Below are 18,183 nucleotides of genomic sequence, written 5' to 3'. Positions count from 1 at the left end.
CGGAATAATTCCACTGAGGCCAGTAGAATATAAAACAGGCATGAGGGAAGAATTGGACCCTTTCGCCTTTATTCATTGAGCTGTGGCTAAGGAAGGATTTTCCTTATGGTTCAGAACCCTTGATAGTTTTATGCTGAAGTGGATAATGCCTAAGCCTAAATGGAATTTTTGATCATACTCTCTTCAAGATATAGGGCTGGGTACTCTGTGGGTGTCCACTGGCGTAGCTCCACTAAAGTCAGTGGGACCTCTGCCACGTATGCCTGCTGAGGAGAATGTGGCTCATGATCTCAGGGGCCTAGCATTCAGAAAGAAAAGTCTTCTACGTGCGTTTAGCAAACTTTGTGGCTTTTAAGCACTAGCAGAGCGTGAGCAAGAAGCAGATTTCAGGCCAGCTGTTCCGATGAGTTTTAAAATAGTGTTTGCAAAACCAAAGTCCTGAAGTGGACACCTAATTAAGGAATTTGCTCATGCACAGCCTTCTACTCATCCCCAATTTTCAGATGAAGTCTTTGGGGCCCTTTCAGAAGAGCTAAAGGTGATCTCTGCTCCATCCAGTTGAGAGCGGTCTGAATAAAAGCGCTGAGCCTTTGCTGGGTACAGTATATCTCAATAACGGGGTGCTTTCTCTGTATACGTATTAGCAGGGAAAGGTGCAATCATTTGTTCTAACCTAATCAGCTAGATGTTGCATACATTTAGACTCATAGACTTTAAGGTCAGAAGGGACCATTATGATCATCCAGTCTGACCTCCCGCATGATGCAGGCCACAAAAGCTGACCCACCCCCTTTCCCTTGACTCAGCTGTTGAAGTCCCCAAATCCAGTGATTTAAAGACTTCAAGTCGCAGAGACTCCTCCAGCTAGCGACCCCTACCCCATGCTATGGAGGAAGGCGAAAAACCTCCAGGGCCTCTGCCAATCTACCTTGGAGGAAAATCCCTTCCCGATCCCAAATATGGCGATCAGTAGAACCCCGAGCATGTAGGCAAGATTCTCTAGCCAGACCCTCATTGACCATTGATACTATTTACCAGCAATGGCACGTTGTTGACTAATTGACTAAAATCACGTTATCCCATCAAACCATTCCCTCCATTTGAGATGAGCAGTTGCGAGGACAATGCTGAGAAACCTTTGGATTCTTGAATCAGAATTTGTCCGTAGAAGAATGTAGCAACGTAAACTATTACAAATAAATAAAATGAAAAGCAAATTTTGATCTCCATAGAGGCCCTGGGAACTAGACTTTGAAACGTTCAGTTCCGGACATACATTTTACATACATTTGCTAAACTGTAAAGGGTTCTTGGTTTTGAAGCTGAGATTGCTCTAGGCTGAAGTACTCTGGTAATATGACTTTTCGTTTTCAGCAGTCAGCTGCTACAATAACCTCAGCATGCTGTTTACCCTCTTGTGTTTTTCCTCCCCTTAAAAATTAGAGACTACAGCATTTTGCCGTGAATTAATATTTTAAAGGGACAAAGCCAATTTGAAATCTAAAGAGATAAGTTTTGGCCGGGATTACTGCTGTTCTTGGGTTTTACTGCCAGTTCCTATGGTTTTGTAATCATATTTTCCTATGTTTTTTTAAATATTTCTCTCTCACTTGTGAAAACCCACATAAAAGGTGAAATTTCACAGACGTAGCGGCAGAAGGAAAACAGCAAAGCTAAATACCCACAGAATGTGCATGGGGATGTAATAGGAACAAACAAAAATCTCCATTCTCTAGTTTTTTCTCTCTAATCCCTTTAAGTTACAGTCGTAGATGGCATACACAATGTTAGTTGGTACCACTTTCAGTTGAAAGTGTGATTTGATTGTTTTTAAGGTCGCGCTGCCCCTTTAACCATTTTAATTGTATGTAACCTCAATTCCATCTACATGTGAAGTGTGGTCAGAGACAATTGAGTAACTAAGGAACAAGTTAAATCAGTAATTTCATAGGATTTTTATATTTTGCTTCTCATATGCTTAAAATTCCTTGATGGGTAATTAACAGCAAACCATTTCTCTTATTTCCACTTTAGGATGGGAATCTCAGCTTCTGGAAACGGGGGTTTTAGGAATATTCCTGTGCCCGCTCTGGACTCTCTCCCGGTTACCTAACTACACTCCGCCTTCCCAAATTGTCATCTGGGGATTTCGATGGCTCATTTTCAGAATCATGCTTGGAGCGGTAAGTGGAACTATAAGCACTTATTCTGCAGACGTCTGAGATCATATTAGCAAAAGAAGACGATCTCTTTACGTTTTACCAGAGAAGCTAATTCTAAATGTTTAATCCTGGCAGAAAACCCACTTGCTTCCGATAACTGGTATAAATTTTTTTTATGTTCTGTAGTTTAGGATGGTCTCTGGTTATAACCAAGGAGAATGCAGGAGGAAATATTTGGTGTTCTGTTTCATTGAATCTTTCAGATTGTTATTGGTGTCTGCCTTTAACGAGATCAACAGATATAGGACTAGGAATGTATATTAACATTTTAGCACTGCTATTACAATTTTAATGGGGCAGGGGGAAGGAGGTAAATAATTAACTTTGAAAACTTGTCCCTTAAAAATATTTTGTAAAGTGATTTTGAAGGTTCTGAAACATGATTTTCAGCACGTTGGGTGAGAACCCCAGTGTGAAATCCCCAAGCAGGAGCTGGACCAGGTTCTTTGCATACCTTATTGAACTATCACTCTAGAGCCTTACGTTGTCAAATGTAGCAATTGCTGCACCGCTGTCAGCTGCGAATGGAGATGGCCAAGAGTCTTGAAAGCAAGACACCATCAGCAACTGATGTTTCTTTTATTAAAATTAAAGATGAGGCCCGAGGAGAACATTTGGAGCCAAAACGGAATTTTGGACACCCCACGGTTCTTGGATCTTAGCCCAAAAATTAGCCTGAGGCCATGTAGGAGTTTGTGGGTCCCCATTTGTGTTCAGCTTCTGAAAACCTCTTTCACACTAAAGTTCAAAGGAGCCTGGAACTCATATCAAAATGTAGACAATGTGGAGTTGTTAAGGTCTTCACCTCCAGACTTAAAAACCTGACACCAGCTAGGTTTGCTTTAGGCCTAATGTCTTGAAAGAAGTATAACTGTAGTAGTAATAGTAGTGAGTTTTGCAGATGTGTTTTTGTGTTGGGAAATACACACGGTATGTTTGTTGCGTCTAAATGAGACTTTCCAGCTCAAAGCAAGTCAGCCTGATTCTGGGAACCCTTATTCACATGAAATGCCTTTACTCATGCAAGTAATCCTATTGACTTTAATGCAACTGCATATTGAGAATGGACTTCTCAACTGAGGAAGGGTTTATAGGATTGAGTCATTGTTGTAATGCCTCTCGAGGGCCTTGAGAACCTTCTGGCTGAAATATGCTATACAAACCATGCCATTATTCATTATTAGGCTTTGAACATACAAGATAATCTCCATTTCGAGAAATCAATCTCTCTTTATGTATAGTAATGTATAAATAAATTAGAAGAGGGATAAGCATAGACATTGGCACCAAGAACAACCTCAACACGGCTTTAAAGACCACCTTATCTCAAAGTTAAGGCTGTTTGATGCATGTGTGTAATCTCAACTATACTTTAAAGAATGGAAATTTGGGCTCTTAAGAAAGTTGGCTTTTGTAGACTGAAAAGCTTTGAAGTCTTATTTGGCAGTGCCCGAGATCAGATGGGAAAGACGAAGCGAATGTAAAGATCTCTGTGCTGGGCTGAACAAAGATTCAGTACATTCCTGACAAAGAAGATATTCTGGTTTGGTTTCAGAGTAGCAGTTTGGGCGTACCTAGGCAGATAAATGAAAACATGATGGCCGTCGTGCAGTCTGTTCCATGGAGTCTTCCTGCTAGTGACAGATGGGAGAAACGCTATTAGAAAAAGGACTGGAATGACTATCGCGGATACATAAGGGAGAGGATGGGAATTAACTGAAACGGGAGGTCCCTGGTGGTTTTCCTACTGACTGTGGAAAAGTGGCATTAACAACGAAGTCTGAAATCCAAGCGGAAGCTAGTGCACTGGCTCCCAGATTGTGGAAGGGAAAAGGGGGAAGTAGCATCTATAAAATACCTACCGTAAACTAGCAATGAATTTGTAACTAATTGTGCATAAGCTCTGTTGGAATGTCAGCATCCTGGAGCTAAATACTCCAGAGCTGCAGGAGGGTCACTGCAGCAGCCCCCGCAGGGCATAGGGGCCCCATCTGGTCAGGTCCAGGCTGAAATGCTGTTCTCCTGTTTATGGTCCAGCTTTTGTGCTGTGTAGTGTGACGTATGAGCTACCTTATGCTGTACTCAGAGCTCTGTGGCGGCAATAACTTAAACCTCCAGGGGACTCATGAAATCTCCCCCGCTTTACTGTGGCTCATCTGTGTAGTGTCACAGATTACCCTCCCCTACTTTCTGTTTGAGAGACCTGCTCCGTCCTCCTCCAGGAAACTCACCCTTCTGCTCTCCTCCTCCAAGCTCCCATAGCATACAAAAGTGGGGCAGGTTGTGGGAAAGGTGGCAGTTGGACACTGATTCATAACCCTTGGAACTAAGGGACCCAGTCACACGGCTCTGCATGGGGGCATCAGATTTGCTTGAACTGACCCTGATGACTCTTGACTGTCAGAGGTGGTGACCTTTGTTGCAAATATCAATGATTTGCGCACTAGAGCTTTCTCTCATCACCTTGTGATTTAGGAACTCGTAACAAGATGCAAAAATGAAACTGGAGTGTAACTATTTACATTTGTTTCACTCCAAAACCTAGTCCAGTTCTGACCTGTACAAATCAAGATTTTTTTTTTTCCAAGTTGGGGAGGGAAGGCCGTAGCAAAATGGGACATGGGATTGGAAGTTTCTTAAGTGGATGGTATTTTTGTTTTAATCAGGTTTAATAGCAGACTGCCTGTTTTTTTTGCGTTCTCGCCTCTCTTTTCAAAAGCTTGTAACAAAACTTCTCTCTGCTCGAAGTGTGTTCTGTGACTTCCTGCTGAGAAAATTCCTGTGTAAAGAAACCTTTGAAATGAATCAAGAGGGAGGTGGTTCACAGGTCAGTCAGTTGGTGCAAATAGATTTGAATTTGGGAGCAGAGACCGAAGTTATTTGTTAAATTTCCATCAACCCACACATGGACCTTGAGAAATTTCTTTTTCTCATAAAACTAAAGTGATGCAGAGTGGTTACTTTCTGTCGCCAGCATCCACGACTGCCAGGAACACACGAATGGCTGTCAAATCAGTTAAAGATGTGAAGAAAACTTGGAATCATTTGTCTGTATAATGAGACGCTAGACATTTGAGAGAGTGGGGGTAACCAGAGAGCAAACCAAAGAAACACACGCATGTATACATGTGCTTGCCAATTGGGAATTTTGAATCAAGTTTGGTGTTTTCTTTCCAAGATCTGGACATGAATTTTTTTTATTTTTTTTTGCTGGGCCTGGCATTCACTAGCCAACCCCATATAGGAAGCAAGTGTAAAAACAATTACCGCCCTTTAAATTCTGCAATATTCAACAGTTTTCCTGTGCCAGGTTAGACTGGGCAAACCTGTTCAGATAAAACAGTAGCCATGTAGTATCTTTACCCGCTGCTCAAACCAAACGCAAAAGGAGCCTGTTTGGAATTTTAAAAAGAAATCCATTCACTATTCTATCCCTGACTATTTTCCCTCTAACTTGCATGTACTCACTGCACGTTATTGTGCTAGCAGAGTATGAAGAACAGTAAATTACCGCATGCAAGTTTTGTTCAGGCCAGAGTCATTGAGAGAGAGAGAGAGATCATTGAGAGCTTGTTCTCACAAGATTTCTAGCCACCCAAACCCCTCACTCTTTTGCAGTTCTGCCATCATTTATTTAACTGCAACCTTGCCTTTCCCCCAGTTACCTTTTCCTTTGTATCACTGGTTTTGTTTGAAGGGACAGTGTGGTAAAGGCAGCTAGCACCCTCCACAGTCTTCCATTTAGCACCCTTCCCCTTGAAAAATCTTGCATCTTGACAGCCTTTCTTTTGGCCAATGAGGAAATTGGGGCCCATAGAAAGAAAAATCTGAACACCTTTTAATTTCCAGTTAAAATGATTATTTAAAAAAAACCCTGTTTAAAATGGTAGCTTAGAATACGGATACAGGGACCAGTCTTGCGTGCTCCTCCTAGCCAAAGCTGCGCAGTCACTGGGAATTTAGCCAGAGGAAGGGCTGTAGAACCAAGACCCGTGCTGGACAAATGCTATCCACAATTAATAAAGCTCAGTTTGGAAAAAAAAAGTGAGTTTGAAACCCTCTGCTGTTAAAAATAGCTGTGGATATAGAAAATACCAGGCTGTTCATTGCATTGCTTTAGCACTATTTCATTGGAAGTTGGCTGAGGTGAAGTTTTTCAAAAACCGACTAGAGCAAGAGTGGCCAAACCATGGCTCACTTTACAGTTAAAGTGCTTCTGCCCTGCAGAGGGGTGGTGGGACTAGTGGCTTCTTCCCAGCAGGGTGGGGGAGTCCCCTGGGGGGCACCTGCAGGAACTCCGGGCTTCAGCAGGAGTGGGGCTGGAGCCCCGAGGCCCAACAGGGGCTTCCCACGGGGCAGAAGCCCTGTGCCCCGACAGGTGTGCCGGGCTCTTGAACTTCTGAAGTCTGTCGTATGCAGCTCGGAGGGTCAGTAATTTTGGCCACGCCTGGACTAGAGCATCTCATGAGGCACATAGTCCGTCCCCGCTCCACAAAGGAGCCAAAGGGAGAGCCCAACCCCCATTTATTTTGAAAGTCTCTGCTGCCACTCTCCATTAATTTGACTGGGAGTTCTCTCGGAATCTCTTAGATGGCTTTGAGAAGATAAGACTCTCAGGCGTAGCAGGTATCCTGGGGACGGGGGCTTTGAACAGGTTCAATGATGAAATACAGTCTCCAGCACTAGAGTGTGATTTTTTAGAATAGATTCAGGTATGGGTAGCAAGCATTTGGGAAATAGGGATGAAGGCTCCCAACCGGCTATAAATATCCATCCAAGTTTTATTACAAATTAAATTTCCTGTACTATCCTTTATAAACATAGAATGATAACTATTTTAGTAGCTGACCAGCATGGTTTACCCATTAGTCTGGTGCAGGCAGCCACGGTCTAAGTTATTAAAATTTAGTAAGTGCAATAACATGGTGCTGATTGACCTTTAATGAAATTCTTTGGCGCGGCATAACTGTCCCATGACATCAAAGGTTCCAGTCTCTTGAGGCGCTGAGTGTCTCCTGCAAGGTGAGCTGATGGGAGCTGAGAGCATTTAGCATCTAGCAGGATTGGGCATTGTTGCCTAATCTGCTAGTCCTTTAACTGGTCAAATGCAGTCTGCATGTTTCATGACTCTGTGGCTGCATGGTGAGAGTTTTCTTGCTGCAGAGAACTTCAGTGTGACTAGTATGTTATGTAGGCCCCTCCAGCCATTACTCTGTAGCGGCCAATAATGTATTCCTTATGTTGGAGGGATGCAATTGGAAAATCAAAATATTTCTAAGGAAAAATAGTATTTCCATTGCAGCATGGGGAGGGATTGAGCATAGGCTGTAAGAGGCCAAATCCACTCCTGGATTTGACAAGGCGGAACTCTGTAGAGCCAGTCTGTTAAGTCTTACCCGGTAGGGTCTCCGGGGGACAATTCAGCAGCCAGACTCCTGGAATGTAAGGATCCCCTGCCCATGCTCCTTTTCTCTAGCCAGACCCTTTGCAAAGTCTAGGAGTGGTTTAGGAGCAGTTTCAGTGGCTCCATGACGTCGGAGGGTTCCCCTGTGCAGAAGGTATTCTCTAGTGGTTGGGTTAAGGTGGTTTTGGGGCTCTAACGTACGTCGTTCAGTATATCCCAAGCAGCTGTGTCACTATGGAGTATGGGAGGCTAGAACAATGGGAAACCAATGAAAAGTAAATGCCAAGAAGTGCTTTAGCAGAGACGTTACTTTCTCTTTCTGGCTTCCTGGAAAAGGTTCATCAGCTAGACTTGCAATCAGCATTTGGCTACAATAAAGCCCTGCAAAGTATATGTTTGGGTATGTGTATATTTACTGCCTACATCATCCTGCTGCAAAATGTAAAGAAACTATAAATCAGGGGTTTCTGAAGGCTTGTTAAACCTGCCCCCAGAAAGATTGATAGAAGAGATGCATAAGTTGTCACAAAGGTTCCAATAAAAATTCCTCCAATATAATGCTGTCCTCGGAAGCCAAAAAATCTTACCGCGTTATAGGTGAAACCGCGTTATATCGAACTTGCTTTGATCCGCTGGAGTGCGCAGCCCCGCTCCCCCACCCCCAGAGCGCTGCTTTACCGCGTTATATCGGGGTAGAGGTGTACATAGCTTCTTTCCTGCTTTGTACCAGTCTTATTGTATTTCACAGGGGAGATGCTACTGCTTGCACTTGGAATAGGCCCTAAGAAATAATGCTTTATCTCTAGGATTGGAAGGATTAGATTATTTATCGGTAAATGTTGATAACGCTGTACCTACATGAACTGATAATAAAATATTTTCATGGATTACTAATACAAATTTATAGATAGGCAAAGTAAGAAAAAGGTTGCTTGAGAATTTATTAGATTAAAAATCCAGTGATTTAGACTTCTGAATGAGGTTTGTTACAAATAACTTAAACAAATGCTTCTGTCTGAGCAGAGACTCTCTTCCTGAAGGCACTCAGTGAGGCTTTTTTAACCCTTCAGAGGCCAAGCACAAGATCTTGGAATAGTTCTTAGAACTTTTAGAATAAAAACCTTTGAACAAAAAGATGGAGGGCATTATTATTTGCTTAGTGCCAACAATTTGCTTGCCACTCTGCAGTTCATGAATATAAATACTGTGCCAAACCCCAACACATTTCAGTCCAAAGGAAAGACACACTTTCCTTATGATATCTTGAGGATCTGGCCTTTTTTTATCTGTACAGAATTGCAAATCTCTTTCCTGGGTCCTTATTGTAACTCCGTTTCTCAGGCCTTATAGCTTCCAACTTCTCAAATTCCTGTTATCTGGCCTTTAAAAAGCTTGACAGAGTCCATGGCATGGGAATTACAGGCAAATTGGATCTTATCAGCAAGTTTGTTTCCCATTTTTCATTTAAAATGGAAGTCTAGTTCTGTGAATGCTCTGCTCCTTTCTTATTAATTGTATAATGTATTTTGCCTTATGTGACACATTTGATATAATGCATCGTGAAAAAGTTACATGCTCTCTGATATCGCTGAGTTATCTCAGTTCTGTTTCTCACTGTTATCTAGAGAGTAATAACTCTCCAGTTAGTTTTAAAGAGAGCCCCGAACAAAATAGATGTTGCCCCTGGAGTGACTTCTTACGTCTTGCTTGTTGATATATAAGTAGCAGGCATCTTAGAGCAAAAGATGGAAAGGTCATTAAAAGAAGGATCTGATCCAAGCAAGTGGAAATCAGTGATTGATGATACCTTTAATGTCTCAGTGCCCAAACATATGTACGTTTCCTTCTAGGCTGGGATAATGAGGCTGACAGGCCCTGGAAAGCAAGTTTAACGCGTGAAACCAAAGTTTCCTCCCAGACCATATGTGCACCTGTTCCAGCGCAATCTTTGATTTCTGCTCTAATCCAGGCAGGAGCTGAAACATATGCACAAACGTGGTCTGAATGAAGGTTTCCCATGGGTGGGATTGGAGGATATTATATGTAACAAAAAATTCACGTTAGAATTTCCTCTTTGGTTATTCACCTATTCCTCTAGCTGACCAAGATAAAACGTGCTTGTAAAACCTCATCTTCCAAGCAAGTGGAGTTCCCTTGGGCAGTCTTCGGATTTCTCATCTTGTGATTGACTTTAGGTAATTCACACACAGTCCAGTTTTAAAAAATGACCGTACGTGATCAAGTCTATTCTACGAAGCAAGTGTGCTGGATTTCAGCCAAGAGCATTTCCTCGTCTGTGGCTCTGTGCTGTGGGTTCGTGACTGTGGCTTCATGTTATGAAGAGTAATGAGGGAAACCCATGAAGAGCTGGATGGTCAGGATCAGACCCTGAATATTCCTGATATTTACAGGAGGATTAATAAGGGCTAGGGTGTGTGGATGTGCGACCACACCTTCCTACGCAGAATGGGGAGATAGTGCTGAAGGTGGCTAATTTCCCTTGGGCCACACCTGCAGTGAGTCCTCCAGGAAGTGGGGACCTGTGCCATGTGTGTGAGGGAGGAGAACTGAGGGGTCTGCAACCCCCATTGTATCCCTATGAGGACTCATCTAAGACTGAATCTGTTTCCTGTTCCACTGACTCCCTCTAGGCTTCAGAACCTGCTTTTAAGGGAGGCTTGGGGGTAACGGACAGTCACCCCCTCCCCCCCCGCACTGGAGCTGTGCTAACAGGGAGTGTTTCAGGGGGCCAAAGAGGGGATTGTGGGGGACACTAGGGTGCTGCACAGATATCCCTGGTCTCCAGCAGATCCTTGCTGAGATCTGCATTATCTGGGGTACAAACCCCTGCCTGTTCCTCTTTCCTCTCCAGTGGAAACTCACGGAGTTTTCTTCCCCATCCGTCAGTGTTTTCTGTGGAAGTTTGGGCTTGGGGAGTAGAGCAGAAGGGTTCCTCAGCTGCCAGAGCCTTCACCTGTGGAGCCCCCCCCCCCGTGCCCCCTCCGAGAGAAATTCACTACCCCCACCCCATTCAATTCCCATACTAGGGGACTTTGCAAAGGATCGCTAGTCGAATACCAGGTGAGCGCCACATCAGATGCCACCGTCTCTGAAAGCCTGGCTCAGTTCAACAATCTGATGCAGCACGTCTGGGTGAATCAGAATCAGATGCAATACCTCGGAGGACAGAGAAGCATGTGCCACTTTCATAGCATCGCTCTCCGTCAAGGAGACAGCCTTGGTGGTTAGGACAGTCTGCAGCTTTGGTGTCTGCCTGGGCTCCTCCTTGCTTCCTGATAATCCAGAGAGCTGCAGTAAAAAACACTGGTGGCTGGCCAGGAGACTCTGTCCCATCTTGTTTGGCCTAGGTGACCCCACATCCATGCTCTCCAGGCTTGATCACTGTTATGCACCATACGTAGTTGGATGCTTATGTAGGAGACTAACTTTTGACAACCAAGTCTGCAAATTGTAGCCTCAAACACTCCAGTGATGAGCTCAGTACAAATGTTTCGATAGACCATCTCTCTGAGGCTGAAACCAGATGGTCAGCTTTCATAGGGAGTCTTCTTCTGACTTGCAATATGATTTACTTCTTTTAGGGTTTTGTTGGTTTGCTCTTGCTAGCCCTAGTACCATTCCCCTCCTCCCCCAGAGGACAATCTGCTTTCATAATTTCAGGAACATTTGCTTGTTGCAGATCCTCTGATGCTCTTTGTTAGTAGTATGTTTTCCACTCAGTAGTTTTTCTTTTTCTGAAATAGGGAGTGTGGGACCGATTCCTATATTAGTCAAGAAGCAAGGGTGTGAATTGCGTTTCCAAGGTTTTTTCCTCCAGTGTATTCTGTTTGCCTACTTTTTCCATACTCTGTTTCAGAACAGGGCTCCAGTAACCACGCATAATTCATCCGCTGCACTTCAAGTGCTCGCACACATGTAAACACTTAAAAACTTTGCGCCAAAACAAATGTTGATGCCCTTAAATCCATGGCAACCTTTCTGTATCAGTCCCTTCAAAGAGCAGATAAGTAACTTGTTCTGTGGTCACTGGGTCCCACGGAATTCTGAACTGAAAGAACGGCGGGGTAGGGTGAAAGTTTTGTTATTTGCTCACCCTGAATTTGCATGTTCATTGTTGTTGATCTCGCCAGAACGTATTAACCACACGCTCGAACGCTTCCCGTAACCACTCGCCCCCTCTAATGACTTCCTGAAGGAGAGCGGCCAGGGCTGCAGCATGATTGACTAATCATAAAGAAAAACAAAGGAGACAATTTTCTGCTTTAAACCGAAACTCAGCGATGTGTGTTGTAAAGCCCAGTGAGGTTTGTTTGCGCTACATCATATTTTTGATTTCTTAAAACTGAAGTGTCCTAATAGAAAATTTGTTTTTTTAAACTCCTGAAAGCTCAATTTGTTGAAAGCTTCAAAACCTCAGAACAAATAATGTATGGAAGAGGGTACCACTCAACTGCTGTCTCACTTCAATGGTTGATAGGCCACAAATGTGAAGCCCCTTTAAACATCAGAACGAACCTGTACCTCACCGTAATACACCGTGGTTTAGCTGAGCATGCATTTATTGTTGATATTACAGTTGCACCTAGAGGACCCAACTGAGATCAGAACCCAGTTGTGATAGGTGCTGTACAAACACATAATAGACAATTCCTGCCTTGAAGAGCTTACAAGAGAGATGACCCGCTAACGGTAGGAGGTGAAAACATTGGTACAAAAAAGAGAGAGCGTGAATGTGACTAGCCCGAAGTCACAGAGCAGGTGAGCATCTGAACTGGGAGCAGAACCCAGGTCTTCAAAGTCTCAGCCCGATGGGTCTGTAGCAGCTACCTCCCCTGCTTCTCCAACTGAAGAAAGGTGGTTATTTTAGGGTTTGTGTCTGTTTTGTTTTTTAAACAGCGGATACAGATTTTAGAGCGTTGTGTGGTTAAAAAGTGAATTCGGAACTTGGGGATATGAAGCAGTTATGGCTGCATCTTGTTGTTCAGCTTCCAAAATTCGATTCTCAGTTTGCACCACAGAAGCTTTTTTTGGAGAACTAGAAGCCTGGATATTTAAAAGTGAAGTATTCTTTCGGTCTCTATTAAATTGTCAAAAGATATTTAACACAGCCGGTAGAGGGTCTTCTTCCAGTCCATCTTCCACATCTTTGGTGATTTGGTTAAAAAGAGGATGATAAGCATTGAAGGACTAGACCAGTGGTTTTCAGTTTTTTCCCTGCTGCAACCTTTGGACTAGATGACCTCTTGAGGTCCCTTCCAACTCTGATATTCTATGATTCTATGAACCTCCATTTCCATCCCGGCACTTGGTGGTCCCCCATTTAGCAATAAGAGAGGGACAGGGTGGAAGCAAGCCTGCTGGTAACCTCCAGGTTGAGAACCCCCGGAGCAGTCTGATTTATTTAATCTTTCTAACTGTATGGGTCAGCCACACATAAGCCTAGCAGGTTGGAGGAAGACTTCTGAGTGCTTCGTGTTAGCGAGCTTGCTGGACTCAGAAAGATAGCGCAGGAACATTTTACCTTGCAAAACAGGCCGTTCGCTCTCTTTTTGTGCCTTCCTGTGAATAACAACACATTTAGTACTTTCAGGGGCTTCATTAATGTTGGACCTGATTCTCCTCTCGCTTACATTGGTCTCAAACTGGTGTTTAACTCCAGAGATTTTGATGGCATTTCTCCAGATTTATACCAGTATAAGTGAGAGGGGGATCCGGCCCGTTCCCTAAGAAATCCTCCCAACAGCCCTATGAAGTATGCAGTGTTATGCCATCTAAAACGTTGACAATACCAGCCCTTTGTCTAGGGTGACATTGCAAAGCAAGCAAGCAGTCACCTCTGGGGCGGGGGGAGGAAGTGACTCTTTACTCCTGGAGGATGACTCTGCATTGAGGCTGGGCTCTGTAGCAAGTAGTGTCCAGGCTTTCCTGGCCTGTTCATCACATCACGGCCTGAGATGAGTGGGGAGCCAGAAGAGAAAATGAAAGAGAAACATGAGTGATTAGGAGAACCCTCCGCTGGGAGATGATGCAGAAAGATTGATGATGTCTAGCATGAATCCTGACTCATTTACATTGCCACGTGCTATAAGGGGCAGGAGTTCTTGCCATATACTGTGCCGTCCACATTCTCATGCTGTGGAATTGGTGTCTGGCTCCAGAGGGTGGATCCCGGTGATGCAGTCATCCTACAACTTTATTTTAAATCCTTGCCTCTGGTGGCTGCTAATCAGGGTCGGCTCCAGCTTTTTTGCTGCCCCAAGTGGCGAAAAGGCAGGGGGGGGAGAAGATAAAGCCACGGTCGGCGGCACTTTGGCGGCTGCTCTACCGCGCCGCTTCATTCTTTGGCGGCAATTTGGTGGCCAGTCCTTCTCTCTGAGAAGGACTGAGGGACCCGCCGCTGAAGAGCCGGACATGCCGCCCCTTTCCATGGGCCGCCCCAAACATCTGCTTCCTCCGCTGGTGCCTGGAGCTGGCCCTGCTGCTATTAAAGTTATGCATGAACTCTTTGCGAAGGTCCTAAGAAGGGTGTTTGTGGAGCAGACCTTATTTTGTATGGCATGCCCTGGTTGGGAGGGGAGGCGTGGTGTTGGTTTCCCCTTCCCCCCAAAGATAGAACATGCAAGAAACTTAAAGTAAAATAAAAAAAAAACAAACTTTAAAAGAACCCACCTCCTACGTGATTCCAAAAGGCATTAGCACTTTCTCACTGTGCTTATTGGAGCTTGATTGGCAGCAAGCGCTAGCCTGATCTTAAATATTGCTGGCTTTTTAAAAGCATAATTACTTGATTCACTCTACGTGTTTTATGTTCCTAATATCCCATTAGCGCGGGGCGTAAAGATGGATGCTTCTTAGGAACATGCAATGGCAACAGAATTTCAGTCCCTTTGTGTGAGCGAGGAGGTTATTAGGAAACAAGTAATAAAAACAGACATTTATGCAATTGATTTGCTTAAGAAGTGCGCCGTGACTTGAAATTTGCATCGTTTTAACTAAAGCTCTCTCTTGCTTTGGCTGCTAAAGCTGAGGAAGATGCAAAATGTTACACTTGTTTTCACTAAAACTAAACTGCTGGTCCGTAGAGGTGCTTGCCTCTGTTTTGTTCACCCTTCAAAAGTTAACCAAAGGTGCTAGTGACATGCCGAGGGGAGAAGCCTTTACTTTCTGCACTGCAATCTGTTGCTATGCTGCTGCCTGGTGGTGCTGTCTGCTCAGCAAGATCAGGGGCGATTTTTAAGGCTTGATAAACATATTGGGCCTTGTGCTCTGAAGGATTCACCCCCATCACAAATCATTATTGTTCCTACCTTGTGTACGCGTCTCCCCGGTGCATTCCATTGACATGGGTTTCTAGCTCTTCCACTCCCCAGAGAGCTCTTAGGCTCTGTATATGTGATCAGTTAGGAGCACAGTTAGCTTTATCTCCTCCCTGATTGCCCTAGCTACTCTAAATATGACATAACTTTAAAACCTGTTCTGTTTGGAGTTCATACTCTCATCATGCTGCTGGTGGGAGAGCTGTTTCTAGCTTAAACAAGTCCATGATAATACTGAGCTCTAAATAAGGCCAAATACTCAGCTGTATTATCTCTTAGATCTGCAGTTTTTTTTGTTTTTTTTTTTTGAGATAGCAATAATATACCTTGCAAGCTTCTTTTTATCAGAGCTGAGAAAATAATTTACCGGTACCAATTTATTCGGCAAACTTTAGCCCCTTTCTCTGTTCATAGAGGATCTGAAAGCAGATAGCAATGTTCTCTAATTTATTTGTTTTGTGAAACTATCTGATGTTTTTTGGGAGTGGAGTGGGGCATGGTGAATTGTTGTAATGCAAAGAGTTATCTCTCACCTCTTAATTTGTTATTCAAGCCCTGTTGATCTGTTGTGATTGGATAGATAAGTCACATGGTATTATTTCTGCTCCTCCATTAGATGAATGTATAAGAACTTTCAGCGTGCATATTCATAGATTCCAAGATTTTAGGAGCACAAGGAGTTGTCTAATCCAATCTCCTGTATATCACATGCCTTTAATTTCACCCATTTATCCCTATATGAAATCCAATGACTTAACACATGTAAATTTGCAGATATAAAATTTGGTTTTCACAAATACTTATGCACACAACTTTGAAAATGTTTTCCTGAGTTCGGTCATGATGATAAAACTCGATATCCATAAAAAGTGAATTCAAAAGGGGCACATGCATGGTTACAGCAAATGAATATAACAATTTAAAAAGATACTTGGGGAAAACCTTAAACAGGGTTCACCCTGTTCAGCTCTTTACAATGGCCTTGGTTGATAAATCAAAACAATTTTGAAATGTAGGAGGCACCTTTGATTTCAACGCTATGTGGTTTTCCTGCATTGCATTACCCATAACGCTTTCCCGTTTGGTTTCCAATGTGGTGCCACAGCTGCACGGATGAGGGAGCTTGGTTTGGATCGAGCTAAATCTTGGCTCATGAAGGCTGATTCTTTTGACCATAGACAGAACTTTGATGATTTCCTCAGTGATTAATCAGGTGGGTCACTTCTGCTTGTTATGCATCCAATACTGTTCTTCAGGCAAGAGGCAGAACGCGGCTTTACCATTGGCCAGTCAGGTGGAAGATCTAGACAGTTCTCTGGACCTCTTTGGACAGAGTAATCATGTGGGTGCATCTTGTCTCCAACATGTCATCTCCTTGATAAAACAGGTTCCAGGATTGTTTGAACAATCTGAATGCGTAATGGGTGCAGAAATAGCCTTCATAGCTGAAAAATTGCCTCTCCTACCCAGACCTTGCTGCTGCATTTGTAATCAGTCAGAGTTGCATGTATTGGAGCTCCTTTCGTATAAATGAGAGAGCTCTCTGTACAGCCCCCTAGACTCTGGACAACTCTTCCTCCTTGGTCCAGATTTGTTAACCTCCTGGACACACTAAAGCCCATCTTCTCTTTTTCAAGGCATTGTAGGGATGCTAGTGGTTGGTAGATGGAAGGGCTGGAGATTGCAGGAAGATTTAGGTGGGACCTCATGTTTCTGTTAGGTCAGTGATTGACTAGGTAAGTGATAGTAGGCAAGCAATGAGGATCAAGTTCTTGTGTGGAAAATGTACTAATCAGAAAACGTGCACCTGGAACAACGAGTGAACTAAACGTTAGGCTTTAAAACATCAGCCTTCTAATGATACGTTTTAATTTTGGGCATCCCCTAGGGCTTGGGTTGGGCACCAGAAACAGTAATTAGTACCTTACAAAATGTCTCCACAGTACAGCTTCCGTTGTTACTTATTTCTGCACCAGCCTGCAATAAAAGTGCTGTTATTAGGCTGTGAGCCCTTTTGGGGCAAGGATTGGGTATTCCTATGTGGACCGGGCCTAGTGTAGGATGAGTGCTACCAGATGAGCATTAATCATTCAGGTACCTAGAGGATCAAATGCATATGATTCTTTAAGTTTGTATGCAGTACCGGCTACTGTAATGTCAGAGTGCCTTTTGCTGCATGAGTGTCCTGTGTCTGTCAGGGACCTTCATATCATTGGGATGCTACTCTGTCCGTGGAGAATTAACTTACTAGTGCATCTCTCTCCCTCTTTCTCCAGTTTGTGGAGTTATTCTAAGTATGTGTGTAATGTTTTTTATGACTTTATCTACATTGTGCGAGCTGGATCCCTGCTGCAGAAGAAATTAGCAGGGTGTAGTACCTAAGGAGACATGCCTGGAAGCATAAGCGGGTACAGTTTTATTGCATCACTGTTAAGTTGTAATTGTGCAACTGGCATTCTGAGGCTTGGTGCTAAAAGCCGCATGGAAATTTAATTACTCATTTATAGCTTGCGTTCATCCTGTAAAAATGCAGGGCAGGCTCGAAGGCCTGACTGCACAAAAGGAGTTAGGTCCCTAGAAAATCCCTGCGATTCACAAAGCCTGAGCTAGGCGCCTAAGCTCCTATCCAACGAACAAGGAGAGAGATTAAAAATAATAATATATGGAGATATACCTATCTCATAGAGCTGCAAGGGACCCTGAAAGATCATCGAAGTCCAGCTCCCTGTCTTCACTAGCAGGACCAATTTTGCTCCAGATCCCTAAGTGGCCCCCTCAAGGATTGAACTCACAACCCTGGGTTTAGCAGGCCAATGCTCAAACCACTGAGCTATCCTCACAGAAGCCAGCATGCTATGCGGGGAGCCCATGGGAGAGTCCAGTGACAGGGTGTGTGCTAAGCCCCGCCACTCCCTTGGTAATAGGTGCCTGAGTCTGGGCTGCAGGAAGGCAACTATCCCTGCTTGGGAGCCTCCACTGCAAATCCCGTTCTGGCCTTAGGTGCCTGTGCTGGTAGCAAGAAGCCGCTCTCGTGCTGGTGCATGTTCTCTTCCTCTCTCTGTGTTTCTTAGTCCTTTGGGCCAGAGCGAGTGAGCGCCCGAGCATGAGATGGACTCTCTAGCCTGGTGGTTGGACCATGCGCCTGGGAGGTGGGAAACCCAGGATCCAGTCTCCATGCTGCAATGACTCTTTTAATTATTTAGACAGAGCAGCAGCTTCT

At 43.9% G+C, this 18,183-nt stretch overlaps 1 protein-coding gene across 1 annotated transcript in view; it reads left to right on the top strand.

Annotated features, from left to right (window-relative positions):
• LMF1 (lipase maturation factor 1) overlaps window positions 1–18,183 on the top strand; it is a 308,607-nt gene that overhangs the window by 100,392 nt on the left and 190,032 nt on the right. The window contains exon 4 of the mRNA XM_034783537.1: window positions 2,035–2,183. Coding sequence (XP_034639428.1) covers window positions 2,035–2,183 — 149 coding nt within the window. The remainder of the gene's footprint in view (window positions 1–2,034; window positions 2,184–18,183) is intronic.

The sequence above is a fragment of the Trachemys scripta genome, chromosome 10 (genome assembly GCF_013100865.1).
Source record: "Trachemys scripta elegans isolate TJP31775 chromosome 10, CAS_Tse_1.0, whole genome shotgun sequence".
Taxonomy (NCBI): Eukaryota; Metazoa; Chordata; order Testudines; family Emydidae; genus Trachemys; species Trachemys scripta.
Note: the sequence above shows the minus strand (reverse complement) of the source record. Positions and strands in the feature narration are given on the sequence as shown.